The sequence below is a fragment of the Peromyscus californicus genome, unplaced genomic scaffold (genome assembly GCF_007827085.1).
Source record: "Peromyscus californicus insignis strain IS unplaced genomic scaffold, ASM782708v3 Scaffold_16__1_contigs__length_79575227, whole genome shotgun sequence".
Lineage (NCBI taxonomy): Eukaryota > Metazoa > Chordata > Mammalia > Rodentia > Cricetidae > Peromyscus > Peromyscus californicus.
In genome coordinates, this window is record NW_026294458.1 from 2514738 (window position 1) to 2533393 (window position 18656).

General features: G+C 39.9%; 1 protein-coding gene across 11 annotated transcripts in view; it reads right to left on the reverse strand.

Annotated features, from left to right (window-relative positions):
• The window catches only part of Fgd4 (FYVE, RhoGEF and PH domain containing 4), a 209840-nt gene that overhangs the window by 24991 nt on the left and 166193 nt on the right, over positions 1-18656 (reverse strand). For 10 of the 11 annotated variants that reach the window (XR_008218682.1, XM_052739977.1, XM_052739970.1 and 7 more), the window contains 4 exons: positions 16529-16667; positions 12428-12486; positions 11995-12141; positions 5073-5245 (listed from right to left, as the gene is read on the reverse strand). Coding sequence is in view for 10 of the 11 variants with exons in the window: in XM_052739977.1 (XP_052595937.1) it covers positions 5073-5245; positions 11995-12141; positions 12428-12486; positions 16529-16667 (518 nt within the window). In the remaining variant the exon portion in view is untranslated. Of the gene's footprint in view, positions 1-5072; positions 5246-11994; positions 12142-12427; positions 12487-16528; positions 16668-18656 lie in introns of those variants that run through there. The other variant, XM_052739978.1, reaches the window with a different exon arrangement.

The following is an 18656-nucleotide window of genomic DNA, read 5'->3' on the forward strand; positions in this document are numbered from 1 at the left end:
CCTGGAGACAAATATCTGGTTGTCCCTAGAGACAAATACATGCGGTCAATTTCCCAGGTGTTGTTTGTTGCTGTTTCAAGGTCAGGATAGAAACAACTTTATTAGACATAACTTTACTGGTAATTGACTTTTTGCATGTAGTCACAGTCTCAGGCTCAAGGTTCAGCCAATTGTTTACTGTCTGAGATCCTTCATCAACTTAGAGCTACGTGTATGGGTCAACGTGACATTATTAGCCTAAGAGAAACTATGTGACTTATCTTGTGTTATGAGAATTAGTAGGGCCCTGAAAATGTAACTTATAATTGTCCAGAGTTTAGTTGTGATCTGTGTAGAGCTATGTGAGAGAAGTATGTGTGTGTGCTGAGTGAGAGATGAAGAAGCATGAGAGAAGTGTGTGTGTGTGTGTGTGTGTGTGTGTGTGTGTGTGTGTGTGTGTGTGTGCTGAGTGAGAGATGAAGAAGCATGAGAAGTGTGAGGGAGTGAGTGGGTGAAAGGGTGAGTAAAGAGTGAATGAATAATCTAGAAGAAGTAAGTGTGTGTGAGAGAGCGTTGTGTGAAAGAGCCGCTGCTACATAGAGGAGCTGTGCCTAGGATCTGTGTAAAGTGCTCTATAGTGAGAGAGCTATGGAAATGAGATGTTCAGCTGTGGCTGTGTGGAGATTTGTAACTGTGTGGAGACAAGGAAGATGGAGCTGTATAAAAAAAGAGATGCAGAAGAGAAATGTATGCACAGCCATGTGAAAAGATGTATTCACATAAAGAATGTAGCTGTGTGAAAATAGAGATTGCCGAGAGAGAGAGATAAAGTTGAAGCAAAAGAGAAGGTTACCATCAGGAAAGCATGTGCTTGTTCCTTTTTCTTAGGTTACCAGTAGAAATTGTGTGTGTTTCCTTATTTTTTCCCCTCAGATAGAAAAAAGTCTAGCTCTCAGATAAGAATTTTTCCTAAGCCCTAACTGCCTTCACGGATTTTTTTTTTTTTTTTTTTTGCATACCCTGGTGGTAGCTGGAGGCTGACCCCTCAAGCTACTGATAGGTATCTTTTGGTCATTTGACTATGATGTGGGAGTATCTTTGGTCATCTGACTGTAATAGGATGTGGGGTATCTTTGGTTATCTGACTGTAATAGGATGTGGGGTACCTTTTGTCATCTGACTCTAATATGATGTGGGGTATCTTGGTCATCTGACTGTAATAGGATGTGGGGTATCTTTGGTCATCTGACTGTAATAGGATGTGGGGTATCTTTGGTCATCTGACTGTAATAGGATGTGGGGTATCTTTGGTCATTTGACTATGATGTGGGGTATCTTTGATCATCTGACTGTAATAGGATGTGGGGTATCTTTGGTCATCTGACTGTAATAGGATGTGGGGTATCTTTGGTCATCTGACTGTAATAGGATGTGGGGTACCTTTTGTCCTCTGACTCTAATATGATGTGGGGTATCTTGGTCATCTGACTGTAATAGGATGTGGGGGTATCTTTGATCATCTGACTGTAATAGGATGTGGGGTATCTTTGATCATCTGACTGTAATAGGATGTGGGGTATCTTTGATCATCTGACTGTAATAGGATGTGGGGTATCTTTGGTCATCTGACTGTAATAGGATGTGGGGTATCTTTGGTCATCTGACTCTAATATGATGTGGGGTATCTTGGTCATCTGACTGTAATATGATGTGGGGTATCTTGGTCATCTGACTGTAATAGGATGTGGGGTATCTTGATCATCTGACTAATAGGATGTGGGGTATCTTGGTCATCTGACTGTAATAGGATGTGGGGTATCTTTGGTTATCTGACTGTAATAGGATGTGGGGTATCTTTGGTCATCTGACTGTAATATGATGTGGGGTATCTTTGATCATCTGACTGTAATAGGATGTGGGGTATCTTTGGTCATCTGACTGTAATAGGATGTGGGGGTATCTTTGGTCATCTGACTGTAATAGGATGTGGGGTATCTTTGGTCATCTGACTGTAATAGGATGTGGGGTATCTTGGTCATCTGACTGTAATAGGATGTGGAGTATCTTTGATCATCTGACTGTAATAGGATGTGGGGGTATCTTGGTCATCTGACTGTAATAGGATGTGGGGGTATCTTTGATCATCTGACTGTAATAGGATGTGGGGTATCTTTGGTCATCTGACTAATAGGATGTGGGGTATCTTGGTCATCTGACTGTAATAGGATGTGGGGTATCTTTTGTCATCTGACTGTAATAGGATGTGGGGGTATCTTTGGTCATCTGACTGTAATAGGATGTGGGGTATCTTTGGTCATTTGACTATGATGTGGGGTATCTTGGTCATCTGACTGTAATAGGATGTGGAGTATCTTTGATCATCTGACTGTAATAGGATGTGGGGGTATCTTGGTCATCTGACTGTAATAGGATGTGGGGGTATCTTTGATCATCTGACTGTAATAGGATGTGGGGTATCTTTGGTCATCTGACTAATAGGATGTGGGGTATCTTGGTCATCTGACTGTAATAGGATGTGGGGTATCTTTTGTCATCTGACTGTAATAGGATGTGGGGGTATCTTTGGTCATCTGACTGTAATAGGATGTGGGGTATCTTTGGTCATCTGACTGTAATAGGATGTGGGGTATCTTGGTCATCTGACTGTAATAGGATGTGGAGTATCTTTGGTCATTTGACTATGATGTGGGGGTATCTTGGTCATCTGACTCTAATAGGATGTGGGGTATCTTTGATCATCTGACTGTAATAGGATGTGGGGTATCTTTGATCATCTGACTGTAATAGGATGTGGGGGTATCTTTGGTCATCTGACTGTAATAGGATGTGGGGTATCTTGATCATCTGACTGTAATAGGATGTGGGGGTATCTTTGATCATCTGACTGTAATAGGATGTGGGGTATCTTTTGTCATCTGACTGTAATAGGATGTGGGGTATCTTTGGTCATCTGACTGTAATAGGATGTGGGGTATCTTGGTCATCTGACTGTAATAGGATGTGGGGTATCTTGGTCATCTGACTAATAGGATGTGGGGTATCTTGATCATCTGACTGTAATAGGATGTGGGGTATCTTTGGTCATCTGACTGTAATAGGATGTGGGGTATCTTGGTCATCTGACTAATATGATGTGGGGTATCTTTGGTCATCTGACTGTAATAGGATGTGGGGTATCTTGGTCATCTGACTGTAATAGGATGTGGGGTATCTTTGGTCATCTGACTAATAGGATGTGGGGTATCTTTGGTCATCTGACTGTAATAGGATGTGGGGTATCTTGGTCATCTGACTGTAATAGGATGTGGGGTATCTTTGGTCATCTGACTGTAATAGGATGTGGGGTATCTTTGGTCATCTGACTGTAATAGGATGTGGGGGTATCTCTGTCTGTTGGTGTTTTCTATGTCTCTTGCATCTGCACTAGTTTCTCTTCCCAAGAGTTGCCTTTTCTTTATGATTTTATTGGGATCTTTTCTGTTTCAGGCATATACTTCTCTGACCATACTTCATAGAATTTTTTTTTATCTTTCATAGTGTCCCAAAGATCCAATCCTTTTCCTCGTCTTCAAGCCATGATGTGTTCTCTGCATGATCCATTCTGCTTGTTAGGTTCTCCACTGAACTTTTTTTTCTATTTGAGTTAGTGATTTTTTTTTTTTTATTTGCAGAATAAGTTTGGCTTTCCTTCAACATTTCTATCCTTGAATTCTATTTGCATATCTTGAATTGACTTCCTTATTTAATTAAACTGTTTATGTTTTCTTAGAGTATATTCATACCCTCTTTGAGCTCTTTGCTCATGCTCAATCCTCTGTCTGATGAGCTTCCATCTCAGATTGACATTCATTTGCAAAGGAAATAATAGTTTTTCTCCAGTCTCACTGGGGATATTAACCAACTTAAGGACAGACCCCATGCCCAGCAGAAGACAGCCAACACAAAGTGAACACATGGTAACTTTTACAGACCTTTTCATCTCTTATCACTTTGGGCATTTATTGTCTTTTGTATACTATAGTTTCCAATTTTGTGGGTTTTATGTGTGTGTGTGTGTGTGTGTGTGTGTGTGTGTGTGTGTGTGTGTGTGTTATCTCTGTGTGTTTCTTGTGCTTTCTCTTTTTTAGTTTTTTAATTTCTGGTTTGTTTGCCTGTTTGTTTTCTGGGGGCAGGGGAAGGAGAATGGAGTTGGTTAGGTGATGAGGCCAGAAGGATCAGAGAGGCATTGCAGTAGGGGGAACTGTGATAAGAACATATTGTATAAAAAAATTACTTAAAAAAAATTCTTTGTCTGGAAGCCATTCCAAATTGCTTTCATTATTGGTCTTTACTATAGGATTGCTAGTTTTTGGAGGAGACATGTAGGAGTTGGCTGAATTTTTATTTTATAAGTTAAAAATATTTATTTATTATTTTATGCACATGTATATGTGCCTGAATATATAAGTGATGCATCATGTGTGTGCAGGGCCAGCAGAGGCCAGTTTTGAGACTAGGATGCTAGGAGCCAAACCTAGGTCCTGGGAACCAAACTCCTCTGAAAGAGCAGCAAGTAAGTGCTCCTAGCCTTGAGCCGCCTGGCTGCTCCCTTTGTGTTTTAAATTCTGGTCCCTTTCTTCTCCCAGTGCAGTGTGGCTCAGCTTTTCCCCTGGTGGTCTGCTGCGTCTCCTCCTGCTCATGGCTTGTCTCCGCATCAGTTTATTATCAGGGCGGAGAATTTCAGCATGGGATAATAACCACTAAAAGATGCTGTGGGAGGAGGAGGTGCAGGAAAGAGTCTTTCTCTACAGGTCTCAAGACTCAGTTGCAGCAGCGCCTTGACTTAAGTGCCTTGTCACTCTGCAGTCACCCAACTGATGCCTACTGTATACACACCTCTGTCCTAGGCAATACAGGGATCAGAGGAAAGACATGATGTCTGTCTCAGTAAACCTCAATTTCCACCTACAGCTAGTCAAGATTTCCAGAGGACATCCGCTGTAGGAAAAACCCAAATGACAACAACCATCACCTCAGGGTCACTTATGACGTTTGATGTTCTCAGGAAGCCGTGGTGGGAAAGGCTCTCCTACCTGGCTTGCAGCTCCAGTGTTCTCTCTTTCCCAGACACCTGGAAAGTGTGTGGATATTCTTCATTGTGAGTCTCCACAATTTTCATTCCATCAATGCCAACTCTGGTTCGAACTGTAAATTTTGAACCTACCAAGCTGAATCTGGGCACACAATATAGTAACATGTTGTTGAACTGCAAAGAGACAGAATACAAATTAATAAACAGGAAGATAAAGAAATTAAATATGAGTAATGTAACTCTGGACAGAAATGCCACTGACTATTTTTTAGAGTATATAACTTTCCTCTCTTTCTCTCCATTGTCTTGCTATGTAACCAGGATAGGTCTTGAACTACCAATCCTGTCTTAGAGTCCCAAGTGCTGGGGACATAGGCATATATTACCACACTTGAATGTTTTCTTAGAATTCAATTAAATATTCATTGAACAAATACATAATAAATGACTAAAGAGTGACTGAACTGTGAGACAAAATAAACAACTTCAAATATTCAGATCCGTCACACAAAAAATAAACTCATTTAGCATTTTTTAATAAAGTGGAACTTAAACCAAAGGATAAATGTAAGTAACCACTAGGCTGCAGGAATCATACAAAGTATATCACATATCTGAATACTTTCTTTCTCCATATAATGTACTTTACATTTTTCCTTCTTCCCAAATGATACATGAGAACTTAAGACTTCCCATGAGCTCCATTTTCATAGTATACTTTCCATTGCGATTCAAACTATCAGGAAAAAAAGGAGCATCAACAAATGCTATCGCCGCTGCTCTTGGTTGCACATTAGAACTTATGTGGTGAGATCCTGTTGCTGAATACACCACATATTCTAGATGCAAGGTGTAGAGAAGTTGAACACTTATCTGGAAGCTTCCTCCTCAACGGCTAGCTTCTATAGTACTGGAAGGTGCTATGTGTGCTGCTGAGGACAGAAATCATCAATGCCTCATCCCCATGTGGACCATGTGAGCTACAACACCGACCTGTTAGATAAGATGTGCCTACTACGTCAACAGTGGCAGGACTGATATGGGGGTAATCAAATGCTTCCTGATTGGATTTGGATTCTATAAGAGGAAAATCTGTCAAAAAATCCATGCGGAACTTACTACTGTTGTGTTGTTAACTGGATATGTTGTAAAGGTGCTTGGTAATTATTTATGTTTATAGACATAAACAAAGGCTACTTTCAGCCCTGATTAGAGATGCTTCTCTTTGCAGTAAATGCAGAGATTCATGCTCATTCAAGGTATTGAAAACAAGTGACTGTTGAGAGGTCAAATGTAAAGAGACATCTGCATCTATCTCTTACGTCAAGGCCCTGAGAATTCAACAAAAGAGGGAGAAAAGTATATGTAAGAGACAGAGGACCGAAGAGTGTGTAAGTTCTGTAAAACCCCGTCTTCTGGACACGACCTGCCATACTCGAACTCATAGAAGCTCTGGATACCTGCATAAGACCTGCACAAAGATGGTACCTGCTAAAAACCTCATTGTCCCTGGGGAAAGGGGAGTCATTTTCTTCAGTTGTATAGTATTCTATACTCAGGTATACAACTCCCTACTCATTCATACTTATCTAAGCAATCCTAATCAAAGTCATTAGGTCACAAAAAAGAAAAAAAATGAGAGAGTGAGAATGTTGCTGAGAAGGAGGGGTTCATTTTAATAGGAGCATGTTAAGAGAGGGTAATAGGGATTGAATGCAATCAAAATATACTATCTATGTGCATGAAATATTAAGAAGCTTTTTTAAAAACCAGAAACCACTCTATTTGTTCCTGAGCTATCTTTCTGCATTCTATATTAGTGACTCTTTGGAGGACAGAAGAAAAGACAGCATATTTTCTGAAGTGTTAGTCACAGTCCCATAGGTCACACTGACCCTGGGGATAATCTTCTTTAAACTGAAGTCAGTAGTGTGGTTGGGAGTGTGGTGTGTGTAGTAGTAACCCCTCTTTTACACAAAGTAGGAGAGCTTATGTTAAAAATCACTAGGAAATATAAATTGCAGTGCTGATGGAATCCAACAGAAGTGTTAAGAAGTACAGGAGACTTGTTTTAATAACTATTCAGCATAATGTTTAAGGACATAATACAATTTTATATTATACACATTTTTAAAGTTACAAACTCAGTAAAGAACTTGGAGTTGCTTACTCCATCAGTAAATTGAAAATGAAAACTTTAAATTTGTCAGTGTACAGGATTCTGAAGTGGATCTTGAACTCAGAATGAGCTATCAGGTTTCAAGGAAAGTCACATAACTGGCCAGATTGGCTAACTGTTGCTTGCTGGGGACTGGTGGAGCTGGGGTAGGTTCTGATAGGGGAATAACCTGGTAAAGAAAACCTCCAGGGTCCTTGTCTAGCTTTATAGGCAGAACCATGGTGGAGTAGTTTGCTGTCCTTGCTCTAAGGTACCTTTTATAGCATCCTCTACTGAGAAGAGACCAGGAACACGTCAACATTCAAAATAGTCTCAAAAAATTAGGAATAAACCTAATTAAAAAGACAAAAGAAACACATACACACACACACCCCGAAACAAAACAAAACCCCTTTAATCTCTAAAGAAAGAGATTGAGAAAATACTAGAAAATGGAAAGACCTCCCATGCTCATGGACTGGTAGAATTTTGAAAATGACCGTTCACCCAAAAACAATCCACAGATTCCCCATGTCATTCTTCACAGAAACAGAAACTAAATTCTAAAATTCATATGGGACCACAAAAGACCTCATATAGCTTGAAATCCCAATTTCAAGATATGTTACAGAGCTATAGTAATAAAACCAATATAGTACTGGTAGGAAACAGGCATATAGACAAAATGAACAAAATAGAACACCCAAATTTGAGTATATATATCTACAGTCATTGGACAAAGATGTCAGAAACTCAGTGAAGAAAAGATAGCATCTTCAACAAGGGATACTGGAAAAAGTAGATGTTGACACAGAAGAATGCAATCAGACCCATACCTATCACCCTGCATAAAAATCGAAAGACCTCAATGTGAACCCGAGTCAGTGAGACTGCAGAAGAAAACAAAGACAGTCTGCACAGGACTTCTTTAGTTCAGGAATTAAGGCCAAGAGTTGACAAATGGGACCTCATCAAGCTTATAAACTTCTGTGCAGCAAAGGGCACAGTTGAGTTAAAAGGAAGCCCATAGAATGGAAGAGACTCTTTGCCAGCTACACATCTGATAAACAATTGGTATTCATACTACAGAAAGAACTCAACAATGAAGAGTAAAGAAAACAAGTGACCCAACTTAAAAATGGTTTATGGTTTTAAACAGAGCCCTGAAAAGAAGAAATACCTTAAACAGTGTTTTACTCCTTAGAATTAGGGACTCCACCTTACTCCAGGCAATATCAAGAAAACAAGTGCTGGTAAGCACGTACAGAGAGGGACCCTCCTTCATTACTGTTGGGACTACAACCTGTGCAGCCGCTATGGGTTGAAAGTCTTTTCAGTGTGAAAAGACTGACCACAGGCCCTGGCTCTCCGCTCTTTGTCATATGTCCAAAAGAATCAACATTTTATTCCATAGATAAGTTTTACTCTATCCACAATAGCTAAGCAACAACCTATCTGTCCTCCAGATGATGAAGGGATGATGAGAATATGGTACATATACATAGTGGAATTCTATTCAGCTGTAAAGAGAAAATGAAATAAAGAAATCTGCAGGTAATGAATGGAAATAGAATATATTATACTGGGTTAAGTGGCCTAGATCCAGCAAGACAGATGTCACGTTTTAACACTTGTGTGGATTCTAGATCTGAATCTTCAGATGTGAGTATATAACCTGGGGTATCCACAGAAACCAAGAAAGTAAAAGGGGCCAAGGTGGGAGGAAGGACTAAGATCCACAATCAACATGTACAGGCAGGCAGACGCTGATGCTGAGAATTCTGTCCAGCATAAGCAGTTCTTTCTGTTCCATATATTTGATGATTTGACATCTTCACACCTTACTGACACTAAAGAATCACTCAGTCCACTGCTAAATGTGAACCTGCCTTCCCATTTAGCCTACTAGACCAGAGGCAAGTTTCAAATACTGTTTATTTACCTGCGCTATCATCCCTTATCTTCATCACCCAAGGGCCAGGTACTGGACAGTGAACCCTGTGCTTCAGATCCCACTGAAATTGCTCAAACCAGAGATTCTAAGCTGTTTACTGGGTCCTTCTTCTTTCCCTTGTGAACTACTAGGGCTCTTGCCCACTTTTGATGCTTGTCCTCTCTGCCTCTTCACTGGTTCTAGGAGCTTCGCCATTGCTTCTCTCCATGGTACATGGTTCCTCCTCTTGGGATCAGTGTTTTCAATGGCAATCATATTCTCACCTGAATAATAATGAAACCTACATTTTGTAATGGACTTCTAAATAGAACTTGGAACCCTGGTATGCTTTTTTTCCCTATTTTGCTACATATAAAACTATAACCTAGGAAAAACAAAGTACTTCTGCTTAACAGAAATGAGTTTTTATAGTGAATTTGGACAATATCTAAAATTATTATTGAGTGACTGGCCCAGAAAAATATCTCCAATACTGTAATAGTGGTATTTTTATCTTGGAGGAGCCAACAACTGTCTAACTGGACTCAAGACCCACTTGATAGGAGAGAATTTATACTTGGAACTGTGAACCTAGCCAACTACTTGTAACTGGAGAGGTCATAGCCCCTAGAAGACTCTACTACTGTCATTTTCCTAAACAATATAATTTCTAAGTGCATACTAAACAATTAGCTTTATACCCACAAATAAATGTGGCTCTTGCCCCTCATCAAAGAAGTTTCTTCTTTTCAACAGATGTTGTCTATTACAGAGATCCACAACTCTTCAAAATATAGAGAATAAGGGCCTGTGGGGTGCTCAAGGCCAACGGATACATTTACACCATCACCTCTCACCCAAGCCGCAGAGAACATTGTGGAAGAGATGCAGGAAAGATTGTAAGAGGCAAAGGACCAGGAGGCCTGCTATTAGATATTATCCTTACAGGGAAGCTACACCCATGAAGTCTCAACAATATGGTTACTTAAATAAGACTTGCATAATGACAGTCAGTTTATGTGCCAATGTGGATAGGAGAAATTTTACAAGGTTCCACCCCTTGATGAAGAGCTCCTGACCATCAACGACTGCTGAGAGACAGAAAATCAGTTTTCTTTAGGGACAAGCTCCCTGATGGGTTAGCCAATCCCCAAAGGTCAATCCTAAACACATGTACATACAAGCAACCCTAAATAGATGCAATAGGTTAATTAAAGAAGTCATGAATTTATCCTTTGTTGACAGAACCATTTCATTGCTTAGAATATACCATACTTTGTGTGGATATCTGTTTTTTTAAGTTTTTGAGCTAACAATCTTAGAATACAAATAGTTGGGTGGTATGGTAACAAAATGTTCTTAAAAAAAAGAGAAAAACAAAAGCTGTGAGTCTGCTGAGATGGTTCAGCAGGTAAAGAAGCCGGACACCCTGAGCTTCAGCCCAGAACCCCCAGGGTAGAAGGAGAGAACTACTCCTGTACGCTTTCCTCTAACCTTTGCACATACCATGGTGTGGGTACACACACACAGACATGTGTGCACACTCACCCCACCCCCCTTCACCCCTACACTCACCCACATACTCACTCACCCACTCACCCCACACACTCACACACTAAGCCCCACACATTCACCCCACACAGTCACTCACCCACTCATGCCCACACACTCACTCCACACATAATCACTCACTCACCCTCATACACACTCATCCAGTTGGCCTACACACACACCCCCCATACACACCCACTCACTCCACACTCACTCACACACTCACCCCCTCTACTCTCACACTCCCACACTCACCTCCTACACACTCATCTAGACACTCAATCACTCACACACACTCACCACACACACTCACTCAGACACTCAAACACGCACACATTCACACATACTGACACACAAATATTCCTACACAAATAAATATATATATATAATAAAACATTAAAAACACTGTGGGATATTAAAAGTTCCTCCTATGAAAATTAATCCCTATAATTTTTTTTCAAAGAAAGATGGAAATAATCTAGAATTTCTCAGGTCTTGAAGACAACTCATTATACATGCTAAAATGATGCTTGGCAGCAAGAAAATGAGGCACTAGACAGGCTCATTACAAACTTATCTCAACAATAATCATAATATATAACATTTGTTGAGTTATTATTCAATGTTAGTTTATTATCTGTTAGCCATTTTTATGGTGTTTCATCTTTTTAGGTATAGAGAGAAACAGAGTTCATCTTAGTAACAAAGAATAAAGGTAATGTGGACAGAAACTGAACAAGATAATTTGTCATTGTATCTCCCCATTTGAGTAAGTCCTAGATGAACTATCCTTCTCAGAATGCTAAGGAAGGGACAGAAGCTGACTGTGCCAAGGACAGGAGCACATTCACTTCCTTCTCCAGATAGTTTAGACTGGTGACTGGAGGGTTAGGGGGACAATTATCACAGGAAATAGTTTGGCAACAAAATGGTTAAACATGATATAATAATACCCATCAGCCTATAAGAACAAAAGGAAAGATAAAACCAAAATCAAGCAAAGGAGGATTTCAGAAATGGAATCATGCCCATGTGTGCACTATGGGCTACAGTCATGGGAAGGCTACCTTGTCTCCAGTATGCATTACCTGCAGTTGATCAACTCACAAGTATAAGAGAAATACTCATCACAGTTCTTAAGATACTCTCACGGAAAATCCCACCAATGTGGACTAAAGCAGGTGTGACGTAATCACTGTGGAACTAAGCAACTATGTCACTTCACGTACAGGAATTTCAGGGAACTGTTGGTGTGCAACTGGCTGACACTATCGCACTTACTAAGAAGAGGTAGCGTTCTTGTGCTGATGTGTTCCGAGCCGCGAGTTTGAGGATTTGTCCTTCTTTTATTAGTTCATTTGAGGGATTTACAATGTCTTCTTCTTCTCCCAACATCTCATAAATCTCTAAGAGTTTCTTCAGGTTCTCCTGGGAAATTAAAACAAAACACAGCAAGGTCAAATATAAGGTAATTTAAATTTAACTAAAATCTATGTAATTTAATAGATATTGAGAGTAAGTTTACATTTTGGTATAAAATGTATTAATAAGGTGAATCCTAAAAAAAAGAGGGGAATGGATTAGAAAGTTGGTAAACATTCTTTTCTGCTCACCTTTAATCTGTTCATTTTGGTCAAAAATCTGTAACAGTCAGAGTTTGTATTGCTGACTGCTGTGTAACCAGAAGGTCCCAGGTCCTCTGAAAGCCACTTACCATTTTCCTTATTGCACTATTAGAATGGCTTGCTGCTGTAGATATAATTTCAAGTGATTCTAAATGGGAAAAAGAAAAGTAAATAAATGTTTTGTCCATCCTACTACAGAAACACAGAGATCAAAGATGATGAAACTCTCTAGTATGCGGTTTCCACAAGTTATTTGTTAGCAGTTTATCTCCAATTACAGGATATTTACTTCCAAAATGATATATGTAATTTAGTATATAATAGGCCTTAGAAATGAACTTGCATTTACAGTGTGCACGACCAGGTTCGAAGCACTTTGCCAGGAGTAATTTCATATAAACAGCAGTCCCACACCATCAATCCATTTGTTGTGGCTCAAAAATAGCAAATAGAAATTTCTAGTAAAAAAAAATTCCCAAGTTTAAATTTTATATAGCACACAGTTAAAATTATTCTATTTTATTATATAGTATTAATTTCTAATTTAAAAATTAAACTGTATCATAGATATATGTAGGAAACAATATTGCTGTATGTAAAGTTTGGTACTAGTAACAATTAAAGGAATACACAGAACATTTTGGAAAGTAGCTCCTGAGGAACTTGTCTACTAGTTGGTGAGTTCTTTCATTTCCTTTTGCCACATGATAGAAATAAGGAAGTGATGTGACTTGGTTCTAGATCATATGACTCAAACTTCTGATACTACAGTTTGCCTACTAAACATAAACAGCTTTCTTTGGAAAGCACAACAGTCTGATTTGGTTAGAGTCTGAGGGCTTTACAGCCTGACAGTGCTGGGAGGGAAAGGAAAGGGTGGAGTGTGGTGTGCCCAGGAGCACAAACCATGCCCCCATATCCCTACCATTGCAGCCCCAGTTGCAGGCCAACAGGCAAGACTCCTGCAGGCAGGCCAGAGACTACCACCCCCCCCCCCCCCCCACTGGACCCTGTAACCTACAAGCCCTACTCCACCCTGCAAGCCCAACCATTCCCTGAGACCACAGCTGCTTTCTGAGACACAGATTCCACCAGGTCCAATAAGACCAAGAGCACCAATTAGATTAAGAGCTCCCATTGGACCAAGAGTGCTGATTGGACCAAAAAAGACTCCCTCAGACAAGACATCATTTGCATGGAGTGGAAAAAGAAATAGGTAGACCAGTGCAAAAAAAAACATTCAACAACATAAAGAGCAATATGGCACCACCAGAACCTAGTGGTTCTACATCTGTAAGACCTGAACATCCCAACGCAGAAGAAACTGACTTTAAAAATGACTTTAAGAAGATGATAGAGGCCTTTAAAGGGGAAATGAAAAATTCCCCTAAAGAAATCAAGGAAAAAATAAACAAAAAATTGGAAGAAATCAATAAATCCTTTAAAGAAAGCCAAGAAAACTAAGAAAAAGCAATCAAACAAGTGAAGGAAACAATCTAAGACTTGAAAACTGAAATAGAGGCAATGAAGAAGACACAAACAGAGGGAATGCTGGAAATGAAAAATATGAGTAAATGAACAGAAACTACAAATGCAAGCATAACCAACAGAATGAAAGAGATGGAAGAGAGAATCTCTAGTGCAGAGGATACAATAGAGGAAATAGATTCATTTCAAAGAAAGTCATAAGAAAGTCAAAGAAAACATTAAAGCCAAAAAAGTCATAACACAAAATGTCCAGGAAATTTGGGACGCCATGAAAAGACCAAATCTAAGAATAATAGGGATAGAAGAAGAAGAAGAAGAAGAAGAAGAAGAAGAAGAAGAAGAAGAAGAAGAATATCTCAAAGACACAGAGAATATATTCAACAAAGTCATAGAAGAAAACTTTCTCAACCTAAAGACGAAAATGCCTATGAAGATACAAGAAGTTTACAGAACACCAAATAGAATGGACCCCCCCCAAAAGTCCCCTTGCCACATAATAATCAAACCACTAAACATATAGAACAAAGAAAAAATATTAAGAGCTGCAAAGGAAAAAGGCCACGTAACATATAAAGGCAGATCTATAAGAATAGCACCTGACTTCTCTATGGAGACTCTGAAAGCCAGAAGGTCCTAGACAGACTTTATGCAGACACTAAGAGACCATAGATGCCAACCTACACTATTATACCCAGCAAAACTCTCAACTGCCATAGATGGAGTAAACAAAATATTTCATGATAGAACGAGATTTTAAAAATACCTATCCACAAATCCAGCCCCACAGAAAGCACTAGAAGGAAAATTCCAACCTAAGGAAGTTAGATACACCAATGAAAACACAGGCAATAGATAATCCCACAGCACTACCACCAAAAACAACAGGAATTAACACTCACTGGCCATTAATATCCATTAATATCAATGTGTGGTGATATTGTGTTCCCCAATATATTGTGCACCCTAATAAACTTATCTGGGGTCAGAGACAGAACAGCCACTAGATATAGAAACAAAGTCTGCCAGGCTGGCCATAGCGTGGCTGCCCTGGAGTGAGTCTTCACTGAGGTAACCTGGTTGCAAGCGACATGCCACTACCAAGCTATGTTCCCCACTTTCCCCAGTATTTCTGTAACAATATTCTCTAACAATATCTTAGGGAGGGATAATGCCAGTATTTCAAAGGTGGAGAGTTAACAATTTTGTTTTCATTTTAAAGTGTCCCCAGCCTGTGCGGCTAGTGCTGTAAATACAGCTTCCAATCCCTTTGTGGCTTTGCTGTGTCGAGTCCTGCACTTAAAGGTAAGGAGGAGTGAGGGAGGCAATGTCCTTATGGCAGGATCTGACTTGAGGGGTTTGTCTGCATCCTGATGCTCTGAGCAGGTGATGTGTTCCATATACTGTGACCTGGCTGATTTATAGGTTGGGCTCTGAAGATCCCCTTGTCTTTCTAAATGTGATTCTTCGTAAGGCAGGGAAAGAGGATATGGTCACTTAAAAAGAAAAAGAACATTTTTACATGTTTCAGGACCATGTGAGTACAGGCAGTTCTATGTGTGACATACAAAATCCAGGATGGAGTAAAACAAAATGGCAAAGGCTGGGGCAACTGCCAAGAGAAGTGAAGGAAGAGCTGTAAGACGTACTTCCAGTTCACCAGAAGCTCGGCACTAACACCCAGCACTCATGGGGGAAAACAAGAGCGTGGCCCCGTAAGTATCAGGCCAGGAACTATCACAAGTCAAACTATACAAACTTCAGAAGGAGCAAAGAGTGAGAGATGTTTCTGTGGTCACTAAGTCATAGTGGGAAAACACACTAGAGATGGCCTGTGCTCTAGATGGGACTTGGATCCTCACCTCAGAATAACATTGGCTTAAGAAAAAAGTCAAAAACATGCAGGAGGAGCATGTTTTAAAGACTATACTGTATTATTAGCACTGGCCAAATATTGAACCATGACTATTTCTTAATTTTTACTCATTCCTTTAATTTTTTAGAGGTTTAAAAAAACCATACTAGAGGGGAGGTAAAACATGGCTTTTTGTCTGTTTGTTTGGTTTAGTTAGACAGGGCCTCATTATTTAGCCCTGGCTGGCCTGGAACTCACAGATCCACCTGCCTCTGCCTCTGCAGCACTGAGATTTAAAGCCACTACATATGGTGCACCATGTACATATGAGAATGTGATATGCAAATCTCTGAGCTCAATCTCTAATATCACAAAAATTTAAAACTGCATGAGAAGCTAAAGAATTAATGAAACTCACTAATTAGTCTTAAAAATTCTTCATTCTAATCTAGTGAAATAATTAAGATGACCAACACAATTGGAATAAAGGTTTTTTGGAGGAAAATGTTACTAGACAATAAAGCACCTCACGTCCTGTGTGTCTCAGGGAGTAAGGCTAACAGTTATATTTACACAGTAATTGTCTTCTTTGCTTTCTTGGTAGGTACCAGCAGCACCTATGAGAAGGTAACTACATCACTACTCCAAACACCTCTAAGCCTATGGTTTTAGATCTCACAGTTAGCGATTGACATGCATCCAGAATGGGAAGCACGATTGCATTTCTCTAAGCCATTGTGATCCTGACTTAGTGGCTTTCCAATGTGATGATGTAAGACACTTCATTGGAACCAAAGGGCTGTTTGGCTACATCATTCTGCTGCTGTTGACAGAGAATAAAACCATTTACTTTTCGCATCATTCCAGTCTGGGGAGTCAGGGGACAGCTTCTTCAGGTAGTCCTTAAGGAGCATCTCATAGCGAGGGATCCGCTGAATAGGCTCCAGCATGTGATGCTGCAGGGTTAAGTTTCCACAGATCTTCTGTTTCTGTAATCAGCAAGATTTTTATTTTTAAATATTTTAATTACATTTATTCATTTTTATTTATTGTATGTGCATGTGAGTATGAAGGTCAGAGGACAACCTGCAGTTCTCTCTTTGTACCACATGGGTCTGGGGAACAAAGTCAGGCCATCAGGCTTGGTGGCAAGTCACTCACTGAGCCCTATAATCAAGGCTTTTAAAGGAATATTTAAAAATTAGGTTAACCAATATAAAATCACAATGTAATAAAGAACTTTCATCAAGGGCAGTATTTTCTATCAAATATAGTACATTACACTTCTGGGGTGCTTGGGAAAGTGCAGGTTTCTGAGTGCCCACCCCCACCCCAGTCTATGAAATCCAATGCTGGGAGAAGCCAGAGACTATGCATTTAAGATATCCCATCATATCGCTGCCAATAGGACACAGAGATACCGAGCTTCCCTTCAACGTCACCTTCCATTCTGACTACTCAAAGGTTGTTTGCCAAGGACAATGACCTCTTCCTGCCCCTTTGTCTCTCTTTGGGACTAACCAGAACCTTAAGCCTGGGACCCTTTAGCCTGCCCACTTGGCACAGAGACACAGGTAGGCTACCTGCACTCAGGTTCACAGCCCCGCTCCAGTCTGATAGGCCCAGGACTGCCTGCCAGAGCTCTCATCTCCTCTGGCCTGTCTCTCTCCCTTTGGGACTTATATGTTCTCAGCCTGCTCTCCACATGGGACTCTGTAGCCAGTATATATGGCTACAAGACCCAGGCTACTTCCTCCTTTCTGCCAGCTGCCTGACTGGAACCTTCCAGTTGCCATATCCAGTCTTGAGACCCAGGAACAGTCTATATTACCAGGGGAACTTGTTACAGGATCCTTGTTCCCAAACCACTTAAGGGGCCAGACTATACCTGATAAACAGAGACCTGGGATAGAAGGATGTAGCCCTAACTACTAGACAAATAGAAGAAATTGACACCTCAACTCCGCCATAAACATTATAAATATCCCCAATGAAAGAAGAAAGGTGATTTGAACAAAAAGAAAAAAAAACTCAACCAACAAACTAACTCCAGATGTACAAATCTCAACACATAAATAAAAATAATAACCCCCCCCCCAACCAAAAAAAATCAAAAAACAAAATAAAACATCTCCTTCCCCAAATATAAATCCCATAATAATGACCCTGTTACAAAGTATGGAAGAACTCTCAAAGAATTCAAAAGAATGATTACAATTATGACCAACGACTCAAAAAAGATAAGGACAAAGAGATGAATGTAATAAAAAAGTAAATCCAAAATATGAAAGTAGTTTGAATTTTTAAAGAAAACTGAACTGAAATGATACTGAAAATGAAAAACTCTTAGAGTTTATTTTGGCTTGATTTCAGAAGTTTAAGAGCCCATCACAGCAAGGAGGCGTGGTGGCCAGAAATGAAAGTAACCAAAAGCCTGAAGCAGAGGGGACTAACTGGAAGCATGGTGAAACTACACCTCTTGTGACATACTTCTTCCAGTAAGGCTAGACCACCTAGACCATCCCCAAACAGAGCCACCAACTGGGAACCCAGTGTTGAAATACATGAAATCTGGGAGACACTCTTCATTCTAACTATCACAAACATTGAAATACTGAATGAAGAAAAGACATTGAAAGGTGGAAGAGAGAAAGATGAAGTCACTTATAAGAACAGGCGTATGAGAACAAACCTGATTATCTGGCAGAAATCTTTGAATCCAGAACACATCTGGAAAGACGTATTCCAAGTCCTAAAAGACCACAACTGCCAACTGTGGTTGTCAAAATTTAGATGAAGTGAAAACTTTCCATGATGAAAACAGATTAAAAGAACTTATGACTAGTAATATAGTAATACAGAGGCTACTAGAAGGAATATTATGACTAGTAAGAACATACTACAGAGGCCACTAGAAGGAATATATCAATCTGAAAGAAGTATGAACATGTCCAAGGGAACATGTCAGGTCAAGCAAT